At 39.7% G+C, this 13,940-nt stretch overlaps 1 protein-coding gene across 1 annotated transcript; it reads right to left on the minus strand.

Annotated features, from left to right (window-relative positions):
- Positions 1-1,838: 1,838 nt before the first annotated feature.
- antxr1b (ANTXR cell adhesion molecule 1b) lies at positions 1,839-13,285 on the minus strand. The gene is given in 19 exon segments (XM_054612699.1): positions 1,839-2,058; positions 2,060-2,217; positions 2,901-2,981; positions 3,807-3,965; positions 5,707-5,799; positions 5,957-5,998; positions 6,098-6,193; positions 7,206-7,284; positions 7,370-7,439; positions 8,583-8,681; positions 8,889-8,949; positions 9,056-9,136; positions 9,239-9,307; positions 9,813-9,892; positions 10,142-10,175; positions 10,304-10,385; positions 10,539-10,610; positions 10,703-10,774; positions 13,128-13,285. Coding segments are annotated over 19 exon segments (1,806 nt in total).
- Positions 13,286-13,940: the final 655 nt, after the last annotated feature.

A 13,940-nucleotide genomic window follows, 5' to 3' on the forward strand; every position in this document is an offset into this window, starting at 1 on the left:
AGTGTTAAGCTGTGTAAATGCCTCCTCCAGATCATGGCATCATAGTTGGATTTTGATTTTATTGTCTGCCTCAAATCGGACTGCCTCTGCTTCTGGCAGTTTTCTCCCGGAGACACGCCTCCATGAGCTCACCGCCCACAGGACTGCGAGTCCGTCTGCATGGATCTGTGAAAGCATTTACAAATGAAGAAGGAGCTAAGAAACTAAGGAAAGCACATGGAGAAGATCTACTAAGATTTATTTTAGTAGATCTGAGTGGAATTCTACTCTTCTGACTGGCTGCTCCTTTGGCTTGTTGCGTAATTCTAAACTCTGAAAATCAAGTTACATTAGTAGTATTTAGATAGTTAATACACAGTTTACCCAAAATAGAAACTACTTAGTCCAAACTGTTCCTAGTTATAAATAAAGTGAACTACTTCACTTTATTCCTCCTTTTTTAAATCCATCCGCTTTCTAGCTGTATGCACATTTCCTGCAGTGCCAGCCAGGAAAGCAGAGAAGCCCAGATGTGCTTTTTTTTCACAGCAAATTCTTCCAGTTTTTCCATAAGCATCTAGTAGGGGCCAAAATATCTTAGTATGGAGACATCCGAGGGCATCTTTACCAGGTGGAACAACCTCCTCGACCACAGCTCGACTCCTCTTGTCAAAGATGTGAAGCCTTATTTTGGTTGTTTGTTCTTTAGTCTTTTGATCACTAGTAGCAAATCTTCTCAATGAAGAGAAGTGCAATTCAATGGTCTGGTCAAATACAGGGGCCTGATTTAAAACGAGGTTTATACATACTGTACCCTTTTTATTGTTAGGACAAAGTTCATTGGTTGTTTTTTAAAGTTAAAGGTCCTGCACACTCGGGTGATTTCAATTCTGGCTGATTAGACTTCTGCTCAGGTTGGATTTACACAGAGAATCATATGATGTCACCAAACTTTATAAGGCAATAAAAGTCCTACTCTTTGTCTGAAATCACTTTTCTATTTATTATAAAGTGCACTATATTTATCCTCCATTTTATTTGAGGGTGGGAATTCTGAGCGTAAAATTGAAGTAGAGGCATCACAAAGTCCCACATCAGACATCTTGCCTGGTAATAGCAGGAAAAGCACAGGTGCAACTAATAACATTAACATTGCCTCTGAAAAAAGAAAAAAAGAAAGCCAAAGTTTATTTTCCCAAAATGTCAAAATGCTCGGTTACTGCCTTGCCTACTTTTACCTAAAAAGATGTAATGAAAAGTTTCATTGTCAAATTAGACATTTAATGCAATATCAAATTCTGTACATCTTTCTGTGATTTAATGAATATTCATTCACAAAATAAACATTTTCAAAGACAGCGCTTCCTAAACAGATGTTCATGTATAAAACACATGACACAATTTTTGAGCCACTGGATTTTGCTGTTTGAACTCAATGATTATTGCTTTTCACTGCACGAAGCAGTGGAATATTAATTTTAAATCAAAAGACTCACATCAGGCGAAGGCTAAAATGCTAATTTATACGACTCCATAGCACAACGCTTGACCGATGTGTCTGTTTTGCTATTAGGAAAGAGTGTTCTTAAAAAATGAATACATTGCTTAGCTCCAATAGCATTTAATAGTCAAAGCTGTGCTCCCTATGCTAAATGTTCACTTTCTAGACTTTTTAAAAAAAAGTCAGAGTTCATGCGTGTTGAGGAAAACAGACTGTGCAGGATTTGAATCGCCAGCTGCAGCCTCAAAAGGCAGCGTTATACAGTCACTCTGTTTGGACAGAGGCACAGTGAGAGGATTCCATCAGGTTTCCATCCTGAGCTTGGCTCCTTCTCCTCAACTCTTTGTTTTTATAATCTTCAATGGTTCTCATGATTGGGGCGTGGAGGAGGGCGTGATGGAGGAGGCGCTCTACATGGGGGCGGGCTCTGAGGTGGCGGCGGCAGGGAGCTGGTTGGAGATGGGGGTGCAGAGACTGAGCTCATGATGGAAGGGGGCAGTGCTCTGTTTGGAGGTGGTGTGTACATGGGAGGGCTGGTGGAGAAGGATGGGGGAGGAGTGGACGGTAGAGGGGGAGCGTGGAAGTTGGCGAGGGGGCAAATAGAAGACGTGGCTGCCCTCTGAAGGACGACGCCGGTAACTCTGGGGCAAAGTGTAGACGGGCGTGGAGGGGTGGTTGTAGATGGGATAGCGAGGAGCCGGGTAGGATTTGCTTCGGGTGAAGTTTATGCACTTTCCCTGTGATGTAAAACAGAAAGAAGTCACTGTAGAGGCCTGTTTTGTTTATGAACATAACTGTGCAATGAGAGATGACAATTAAAAAGTGAATGTACAGACAAGAATCTACTGTGGCAACGCCATTGGCAGGCTTGGAAGGCTACAGCTTTCAACAGATGGAAAAAGGAAATTCCTTTGTTAGTTGATGTCGTCAAAGGAAACGGCATTCCTGCCAGCCCAGTCGAGCTGACGCTGGAAGCTGAAGGAAGGCTCGCTGCTTTTTACTCTAAATGACTTCTGCAGACAAGAGCGTTCCTCCAGACAACACTGCAGTGGTTTTTACCTTTTGTCTACTCACTTTGCCACTTGAGAGTTTGTAGCTTGAAGTCGCTTTGATGCGGCTTTGACTGTTTAAAAAAAGGAATAAGTGTATCTCATGTCATGCAGATGAGATTTTAGCTTGTTTTTCTACTCTGTTCTTTGAGCCAGTGTTCCTTTATCCCTCATCACAGAGGTCATGAATTTGGCAAATTCGTACACGTATGCGTGCCAAAAGTTGACATACTTGCTTCACAATCTTATTGATTGCTTTGTTTTCTTACAGCTGCACAGGGATTATGCTGTTTTTTTTATCATTGCAGAAAGGAACTCGCAATATCACACCTTTTACTTTCCATTATCTCTGGCTTGTTGATATCTCTCACCTTGTCTCCAGGATGAGGTCGCATCACAGACACTCTGTCGTAGCCTTTTCTCAGGAAGACACACAAAGCATCCAGTTTGCCCTGTAGAGAGAGATGATCACAGATGACCGCACAAATAAAAAAAAGTATGTTATGTCAGTGATCTCATATAACAACCAGACTATTAACATAATTTCAGTCCAGTGGCCAGCAGTGCAACAAAAGCAATCCTTTAAAAGCTGAGTTAAGGAACAAGCAGAGTTTGTCTGTTTATTTGTGGCTCTGTCAGATTGTATCTGCTCCACTATGTGCTCCAGATGTCTCTCTTTGATTTTTGCATAGGAAGCTTTATATAATAGAGCGACAGATAAACAAAGAACTTATTTAGTTAGAAATAAAACCCGCTCAACACATTCCATATTCAGGGGTTAGCTCAGTTCATGTCTGGTTCTTATTACCATCCATCTAGCTGACTAATATGTTAGGAAACACATTTTATTAACTGTTTCCTGGTCACATGTCATTCACAGAAACACTAAAACATAATATGTTTAGATTATGGTGGATAGACGGCAAGATGTCTTTATGTTTTAAAACATCTGGTATTAAAATAATTCTGTATATGTTAACAATGTGTGATCCATGTCATGAAATGCATTAGCTGGCAGTTATACATGACAACTGAGCAAACTGAGGATGACCGTAAGATGTGGTTGAAAGCTCTGGAAAAAGCTAGCAAGTAGACTAGGCTAAGATTTTTAAGAGGAGTAATAATGTTAAATAAAGAAACAACCTTTTAAAATAAGTATTATATGATCGAGTACCTGATAACAAATTACAGAATCAAGCACATGATGAGAATGATATTCACCAAACCCCAAAACTTCTGAGGGAATAACACGATTAGAAAGAGAGTAACTGGAGCACCTTGATGGGAGAGTACCACTTCTGTGGGCGGATAGATTTGTGCACGTTGTAGTAAGGCATCGGTGGATCAAACTCCTCCTCAGGCATCACAACTCGAGCGTTTTTAGCTTTTTCCAGTTTGGCTCCTTCTTCAGTGGAGCCTTTGTCTCCCCATCGGACCTGAACAGAAACAAAAGCTTTCAGGACTGTGCTGCTATCAGTGAGGAATAGGACGCATTCATTTAGAGTTTTTAATAAATTCAAAATAGAAATATTTCTAATCATCGGTATCTTAGCATTGTCACATTGAGTATGTTAAAACACAGCTATGCCTCACAGAGCCGCCCAAAGACTTAGAGACAATCCTCAATTCTTAATTGAATATTACAGGACAATTAAATCACATCAGCTGATTATGTTAGCTCCAGGAGAACCTGTGTCTTTTTAGCATTGCATATGGATTAAATTATATAAATTAAGTCAATTTTTGCAACAACTGGCTGCTTTATTTGCATGTCTAACAACTACTCTTTGCCTGAATATTCAGATGTTCGTAGCATCTCTACATGGCGTTTAATCAAACCCAGTCCTCTTAAACCCACAAGAAATCTGAAGTTTGCTGCCTTGGCTCAAATTTTAATTGTGTCAATTTATGTTTCCAAGTCTCAGATTTAGTAATTTTCCTAAACCTCTGAGAGAACAGCAATTACTTTTGAACCTGTTTTATAGAATTACACCTAAAATGCAGCAAGAGAACCACTGGTGCACAAGTCAACCTCTCCAAATGTAAAGAATGTTTCATTAAAAGCATTTATTTTAAGTTATAATTACTTTATACTCAAAGAACCACTAAAAGAGCTTCAGTAAATGTCAAGAACAACCCATCACATCCAGAGTAAACCAGTTCTGTCAAAGCAACCTTAGAAGTTCATTACTCAGATTAACTCCCTCGCAGCTGCCACAGAGAAGCCATGAAGGTTTTAACTTGGCAGAGAAAGTACTTAAATGAAGTCGTGCATATTTTCCACTGCTCTGTTTGGAAGTGGTGCTGCTTCAAGTTAACCGCAGAGATTCCTCTGTACCAGTCTGTGGAGCACTTCACACTGAGAAGGTGACTTCTGCCTCCTTAACGGTCGTCCCCTTAGACAACGGACACGTCTCTTAACCTGCAGATGTCTCCGTCTCTGTTATTCACGTGGTGTATCAGGTAGCACAGGGCTCAGATATCTGACGGCCTCTTCTTCTTCCATAACAGTCTCTTGACATCATGACTCCGAAATCTTCTTTCCTCTACTTACCTTTTCCTTTTTTTCCTCACATGAATTGAGAAGACTCTTTCCTTTAACCATCTCAAGCTGCAAAATCCAAGCCTTTGCACAAGACTTAAGGCACCTTCATTTCTCCTGAGCAGAGCTCAAGCTTGCTAACGGAGTACATATCCATCCTCCGGGCATTTGGTAAATCTGTCATCCTTGCAGTTTACTTGCCAGATGGCCTCATCTTGACTCTCACTGGCTCCCCGAAGCAGGCACAACAACAAAGTGTCTCTGGCCCTTCCAGCATGGACTTGCACACTCATCTCTTTTAAGGAATAGTCTGCTTCCTGTTTCCCATTGTACTCCTGCTGTATTTCTGTTTGATCTCTCTCGAAATAGCCTAGTGCTAAATTCAGGGCCGCCACGTGTTTCGTCTATGAACCTGATAGCAGTATATCAAACTACTAAAACATATAAAGAAGAATGAAACACTGGTTTGATGTTGATTCAATGTAAGAAGACCTCATTATTATAGCAGCTGTTGAAGATTTCTATTATTCATCTTTGTTTCTTTGTTTTAAAGCATCTGGAAAATATTGTTGAACACTTAAGTTTCATTACATATTAATTCATTTGCTATCTGGGTTGCCATTCTCTCCTCCTACCTCCATTCTCTTGATGCCTCCGACTCCACGTCCTCCGTAGTACGAGGCGTCCACTGTGGGCCACCTCTTCTTGGGAAAACCGTCTTCGTCATCCTAAAGAAGGAAACAGTGTTACTGTTTACAAGATTAAAGTGAATAGATTATACCATAGCTGACAAGCAGATGTGTTTTGCTTTACAAACAAGGTTATTAATTCAGTAAAGGAATGAATGTGGGTGCAGAAAAGGGAAGAAAAAATAAAACTGCCTACAGAGAAGTCCTCTATTACTGGAGGAGGGGGCTCATGGATGACCTGCAAGCATGAAAAAAACTTTTCTTTATTTGATGTGTCCCAAGATAAAACATGTTTGTATGTTTTTCACTCTGTGGGGATGCAAGATGGCCGTCGTACCACAGTGCAGCAGAGAGGCCAGAACCACCACAGCAGAAGGATGATGAGCAGGAGGAGCAGGATGAGCAGAGCTATGGCCACAAAGGTCCCATCAGACTGGAGGGGAAATGGATACAGGACATAACCCGGGTGAGTCCTTAGCTCACCAAACCTGTACACAACTTCACTGAAACTTAGGTTGCTTTGTGCAAAACATTATGTTATTTCTGTGTCTTTAAAGAATGTTCATACTTGTTTCGATGCAATTTTCACTTTTCAATCATAACTAAATAAAAATGTTTTTTAGATGACTAGTCATCATGTAGATTGTTTAGTCCATGTCTTTTCAACACCATTTATCAGGATGAAATACTTGCAAAGGATATTATGGATTTCTTTCAAATTTTATAGCATAATAATGAAATGCAGCAAACCTCATCTTTAGCAGTTAGAGGGTCAAGCTGCTGCAGCTGCAGTGTGTGTGTGTGTGTGTGTGTGTGTGTGTGTGTGTGTGTGTGTGTGTGTGTGTGTGTGTGTGTGTGTGTGTGTGTGTGTGTGTGTGTGTGTGTGTGTGTGTGTGTGTGTGTGTGTGTGTGTGTGTTGTAGGAGCAGTTTCTTTAAAGACTAACTAACTGAAAGAAACAGCTGACCCCTACAAGGAGTAAATTGTTTTTGTCATACAATGATTTCATATGAGGAGTTTGCATGTTCTCCCCGTGTCAGCGTGGGTTCTCTCCGGGTTCTCCGGCTTCCTCCCACAGTCCAAAGACATGCAGCTTAGGTGCATTGAAGACTCTAAATTGCCCGTAGGTGTGGATGTGAGTGTGAATGGTTGTCTGTCTATATATGTCAGCCCTGTGATAGACTGGAGACCTGTCCAGGGTGTACCCTGCCTTCGCCCATTGACAGCTGAGATCGGCTCCAGCACCCCTGCGCCCTTAACTGGATAAGCAGGTTACGGAAAATGGATGGATGGATGGATGATTTCATATGGCCAGCAATTCAATACTTGCAGCAGGAGTTACAAGGTATTATTATTCTAAGCAGAAGTTTACATTGAAGTTCACAGAGTACATTTAGTCATGTGAGTTCAGCTTTTTAGTGCCATCTTTTTTGACATCATACTTACACAAGTGACTGCAGTAATTGTGACAGAGCTCGATATGAAGCTCAGACCATTATTCATGCTGACGTGGAGAGTGGCAGACCTGTAGAAATGGAAGGAGAGTTGGCACATTCAGCGCTCTGTCTATTACGACCCAGACACCCCTGTCTGTAACAGTAATAACTTACGTTCCCTCTTTTTCCAGAACAGGAGCTGGGCACAAAAGGTAGGTGTCTCTCACCACCAAAGGTCTTTTCACTGTGGAAATAGAGATTTTTTAACACAATATCCTGCAATGGTGTGATTAGAGAGTATAGGAAGGTGAATTAAACGATAAGTCAGGATCATTGGTGAAAGAGAAAGTTGTGAAAACTATATTTTTCTTTACCAGTCCTGAAACTGAAACAGGAGATTGAAGCCTCAAAATATTCTTTTTTGTTATTAAATCCCTGGACTTCCTCTCCTTATGGAAAATGAAGCAGATGAGGGAGGGTTGTGGTTTATTTACCCTGGCGGAGTGAGTGTCTAGTGTGTGCAAAGACAGTGCTCGTTCCTGATGAGATCCACATTCCCCTTCAGACATCTGAGAAGCGTTGAGCGTTATACCAGCTGATTCAAAGAAGGGGGAAGATGGTGTTGATGGTTTTTTTTGGGGGGGGAATTTAAATCATTGTGAGCCACAAAGAGCTGCTCTCCCTCCACCCATCTCCATCTGCTTGGCCAGAACAAACTTGGAACAATGATGTTTATGGCTGCTGAGTGAAATCCCCAATCTACTCTATAAATAGTTTGTATTCACACACCTACACACCTCTTGTTGTCTTCTGTCAACTTGGATAACAGAGGATGAGGTGATGCATAGTTTATTCACATGTTCACATTCCTCTTTGGTTATGTTACCTTTGGAAGGAGCCAAACTTGCTGTTTACCCCTGTTTGTGAACTTTGTGCTTTTGTGGCTAGAACTCCACAACAAGCTCTCAAATTAGACATTTTACTGTCTTTTTAAAGTTGATGTGCTGGAATTATTTGTTATTTTGCCTATTTACACATCCAGCAGACACACAGAAACATTAGCATCTATCTGAAGTCCTGTGTCTGACCAACTGATACAATATTAACTCTCCTTTTAGCTCTACTTTGGTCTCCACCAACCAGGTATCTGACTTTAGGCGGCTAAATACTCCACTATCTTCACATGCTACTCACTTACTTATTGTTCAATGTGGGTTTGTTACTACGAGTGACTCCTTTCACTTAACACATATTGATTTGACCCATTGTATTTTAAAAAATCTGGATTAATTAAGTTTAAGGGTCACATAAAATACATCCAAAAATAGTTTTTTAATTTTTATTAAGATTTTTTTAATTCTAGTTAAACCTTGGGGTATGTACTTACTCAAAGTAACTGTGTCATTGATGCGAAAGCTGCAGAGAACCTTCTGCACGTCTCGGGCGTGAAGGAAACCATTTCCTTTAACGACCACCTGGAAAGATTCTGAGTAGGGATTAAATGCAGCATTTTATAATCATATCAATTTTCCTTGCAGTAGGCTAGCAATGTGTATTTCTGAAGAATCTTCAATTTACTTTATAAATTTGTTTGTTAGTAACTTTCAATTGCAGTATTATATCTAAACTAAAAATGATTTGATATAATATAGATAACACAGGTGTTAATGTGTTTTCTTCTGTGCCTCTTTACCTCCTTCACAGATGCTGGAGGGCTCTACAGCCAGGATCTCAATGCATGATCGCTTCAGGATCTGAAAGGGAAATTAAAAACAATTAGGTACAGTAGATCAAAATATTCAACAAGGTATTTAATCATCTTTCTGTGATATGAAAGTGCCATGCTTGTGTCTTGCTCACCGAGTCAATGACCCCTTGCAGCGCATCAAATCCATCATTCACCGGGAAGACGTGGTCCTTACTGTCGGCTATCGTTGAAAGCTGACGAGACATGTGACCGAATGATTAACTGGTTGTCTGGTAGTTTGGATTGATTCATTCATCAGTCGGTGAACTGGTTTATTGGCTGACAGATTGATGTACCTGGGTTTCATTGAAGTCTTTTACTCCCACACAATACACAGTGGCGCCCAACTGCCGTGCTCTGCCGGCCTGAGACGTTGAACAAACAAGCAACAAATAAGCTTCAGTGAAATGATCAGTTAATCACAATGGAGAGAAATCGGGTTGCACAGCCCTTCATGGGCCGATACTTAAAAGCTTTTTCCACTTGTGGACACACCTTGAGTGATGTTGCTGCTGATGTCATGATGTCATTAACAGTTGCTGGAACACATCTGCTGTGACATCACTAAAAGTCATGCGTCCATAAGCACAGCAAGGCTTTAAGTTTTTAACCCAAAGACAGAAACATCTCTGCAGTATTTAATTAGTTGGGCATTTACCCGTTAAGTTCTCTAGTATTATATTATTTTCAAGTAACAATGTGATGGAGAAACATAAGCAATACGATGCATTGTTACATGATGACTATAACGTTACATTATGTGTTGTTATTATTACTGGCATTTAGGAAGAGTGGGTTTGAGAAAAGTGAGACTAGTGCATTAATATATTGGTTAATTTATGTTAACACCCTAAGTGGTTTTCTAGTCACCTCTCTTTGTGCCAGGTCAAACTGATTTTCCCTCAGTTCACCATCTGTCAGGGCGATGATAACACTTGCTGTCCGGTAACCTGAAAGTCCGAGCCAGATTGGAAAAAAAGCTGTTTAAATAATGATAAAAATCCGTTTCATACAGTGAAAACCATTTGTACTGTATTTTGCAAAATATTTTGAACATAATTTTCACTTAATGGAAAAATCGCTGTTTTTCTTATTTCTTTCTTAATGATTGTACCACATGACTTCTGTTTTAAGGGGTAAAAAAGGGTCTACTGCTAGAAGGAATGATTAAGTGCTAAAAAGGAAAATGTTCTACTCACCATCTCCAGTCCCATAGTATATTTGCTCACTGGCCTGAGAGAGAAGTTTAGAGGCGTCAGTGACTATAAATTTAAATGAGCCTCATTTAAAAAAAAAAAAGTTAGATGCCATACTGTTGGCTAAGTAGGATCAGTTTCCCATTGACTTAACAGATGGCTTACTTTTTGAAAACCTCTGTCCATATATGTGTCTCCACCTGGCTGCACCAAGCACAGCTCCTCCAGTCCAGCCCGAATCTTCTCTCTGATCATTGACGTAGTCCAGAGAATACAAATGCATATTCATTGAAGTTGAGGAGATGGCACAGATGATTTAATTCAACTGAATATGAGCAAACACAACAGGCGTGCAAATAAAATCAACAAGAAGCTTGAGTGAGGCTTTGCAAGTGTGCACCTGTCTTCTGTTAGTGCCATGAGAATCCTTCCTTCTGTTGAAAACACAATGAAAGACATCCGTAGCTGAGGACTGGAAAAAAAAGAAGAAGAGGAGATCACTCATGTTTTTACATTCATTCACATTATTTTCTCTCTAACTTTGATGTTTCTGTGTGGACCTACCTGATAAACTTGTGAGCCAGGTGGTCAACAAAGTAATAAATCTCATTCCAGTAATGTTGCACACTTCCAGACCTGAAAGATAGGATTTTTTAAAAATGCAATAAGATGACTATAACAGTCCTAAATGACCTTGAGGTTCTGCTTTTTCTATGTCATGCAGTATTGTGCGTTTAATTTCATGACTCCTGGCGATAATGTTGAACACAAACAATGAGGCAGCAATTGTACATCAGTTGTAACCAATAAAACAACACTGCATTTTGCATCCAGTCTTTACTGTAAACTTTAAGCATGCACTGAAGTTAAAGGAGTTGCAAGAAACAGAAAATATCAACATTGATGAAGCTTAACCTAACTTGTTTTCACACACTGTAATAATCCTCATGAATCTTACATTCACTTTTAAGGTTGTGAGGTGACCTGATCAAGGACTGCAGCATTTTCCCATCAAATGATTATTGTCATTATTAATTGATCAGCTGAATGGTTTGTCTATAAAACATCAGAAAATGCCAAAGAGACATCTTCCAATTGCTTGTCTTGTCTGAGCTGCAGTTCAAAGCCCAAATATATTGAGTTTACAGTCATTTAAGACAAATAAAGGCAGGACCTTTATAGCTAGAGACTTTTTTTTTGCTTAAATTTAAACAATATGTTGACTGCCAACATTGTTACCAATTAATGACAGTTGATAGATTGAATTATTTGAGTCTGATCAAAAATACTGCAGATTAAGTTTAAGGTTATTAACAAAGTTTCATTTTGCATTCAAAAAATTTCAAATTGCCCAACTGTGGTCCCTTGTAGTTTTAAAATGTTGGTATGCAATTCTTTAGATATCAAATCTAATGATTTGTTAATCTTGAGCTTTGTTTTGCTGTTGTCAATGTGGCATGAACCATTAGTATATACTAAATGTACTGTATAAACGTTATGTATGAGCCCACCTATGTCTTCATCATGGTGAAACTTCACATAGAGAAGCCAGTGAGTGGTAAGCCTTTTGTGTTTCCTTCTGAGTTCTGAAGCTTTTTATTTCTACATTTTCACATGTGGCTTTGCGGCTCATTTTCAAAATGCCAACAACTGAAAAGTGCCACATCATTGAGCTGAGGATTTTGATAACAGGTGCGTACTAAGATACAACAATCAGAAGAAGAACGCAGCTTTTGAAGCGGAAGTCAGAAATTAAAAAGACTTGTGCTGCAAATATGCATCACATCTTATGATGTTGCACTGCTTCTCTTCTCCTCCCTCTCTTATGTTTTCATTTATCCTGTAATGTGAGTCTCAGTGAAGAGACAGCCAGTAACTCTGGATCTTTGGAACATCTGGCTCTAATGGAGAAAGGGTTCTACAGACTGAAGCAAGAGAGAGAGCTGAAGTCGGGGCTAAATGTGGGCTCCTGTCAGTGAAACGTGGCCACACTTTGACAACAGGAATCCCTGCATTGCACTTTATCATTGAAGTCAGCACTTTGCAAATGATTCATCATTGTGTATACACAGTTTCCTTCAACTCTTACTGCTCCGAAAATATAGCCATAAGTTTTCATAACTGTTTAGAGAGAGTTAACAAAACTGTAGTTTTCATCATAGGAGGACACGGCCCACAGAACAACAACACAATGACACATGACTTGACGTGACCTGTTCATGAGCTTCATGCCAGTTTAATGCACACTGTAATTTAACCCTTATGTCTGCACCAATATGGCACTCAGGTCTGTAGAAATCTGATTCTATGTTGGGAAAATAAAATGATACAGCCAACTAATTTATTGTTTGATCGACAGAAAATGAATCTACTATTATTTTGATTATCAATTAATCGTTTTAAGTCATTTTCCCGCCAAAGTGAGAACCATTCTCTGGTTCCAGCTTTTCCACTGTGAGTGTTTTCCACTTTTCTGTTTTTTTATCATTTTTAAGATTATTGATTATTTTTTAGCTTTGAAAAGTGTTTCGGACAAAACAAGACATCTGAAGATCTCACCTAAGACCTGTGATAGGCATGTTTCCCTATTTACAATTTATAAAAAAAGATGTAACTTTTTTATAATCTATATTTATTTATAATCAATAAATCGATAATGAAAATAGTTTGTTGCAGGGCAGAATGACAAATAATTAAAATGTTATTGATTAGTTTACTCCTCAGTTACATAATCAAAAACTGGAAAATGCTAGAGCTATAAAATGTTGTGGTAGAAAAATTCCTTATTCTGAGCCACACGAAACTATCAGATCTGATGTCTGAAGGATTGTTTCACTGTCAGTTAAAGCACAATAGCACATTTGTCATGCAAGTGTCCCATAAACGTCTCTTGAGATGATAGTGAATGTGGTTTGCACCTGTCTTCAAAACAATATGAGGTAAAAGATTAGTCATGCACCAAAACCTCAGTAAAAGTAGTAGCACTCACTTGTCCAAAACGAAGTACAGATCAAATCCTCCATAGCAGGACGACCCGGCCTCCCTCCTGTCATGGATCATCTGTCCTGCACTGCCGGCCACCAGCACCGCCACCAGTATCCCCAGTTCCACACCGAGCAGGACCTGCCTGCACCAGCACTGGGACATCACCCCAAGTTTAGGAGAAAGCACCAGCTCAACCAAAGAGAAGGTAAACATTAATGCTCTCCAGTTGGAGTGTTTTCGGCCACTTTCCCCTCTCACAACACACTGGTGAAGTCAGCCATGCTGTGCAGACAAATCTCCAAGGCATTAAACGCTCCTCTCTGGATCAGCGTCCCATCTCCTCAGCATTAGTTGTGAGCTGAGGAGGAGTGAAGCTGGTGGGATTGAGTCTTTGGTTTCCTCTCTCTCCACACTAAATCATTTAAGCACACGGTGCCATGAGCTCACATCAACAAAAGAAAAAAGAAAAAGTCTTAATGAGTGATTTAATGTGTTGTTTGTCTGAATTACCCTACAACTTTCACCAGATCATTTTTATTTCCAACATTTGTTTTTGTTTTTGTTCTTTAACTTTTCTTGCAGGTTTACTCAATTCAACACTTAGCCATCAGTGCCACTTAGTGGTTAACACGTGCAACATGCAAGTCACTGTGCTGGTCAGTCAGTTCAGTTTATTTAAAAGTAAGAACTATTCCTCAGGGAAACGTGGAATAATGATAATGTTGTTTCTCTTCATATGTAACACTTTGTTGAAACGGTTTATACAAGATTACCATCTGATGTCAAGCACAGGAAACGCTTTAGGTAATCACAAAAG

The sequence above is a fragment of the Anoplopoma fimbria genome, chromosome 14 (genome assembly GCF_027596085.1).
Source record: "Anoplopoma fimbria isolate UVic2021 breed Golden Eagle Sablefish chromosome 14, Afim_UVic_2022, whole genome shotgun sequence".
Classification (NCBI taxonomy): domain Eukaryota; kingdom Metazoa; phylum Chordata; class Actinopteri; order Perciformes; family Anoplopomatidae; genus Anoplopoma; species Anoplopoma fimbria.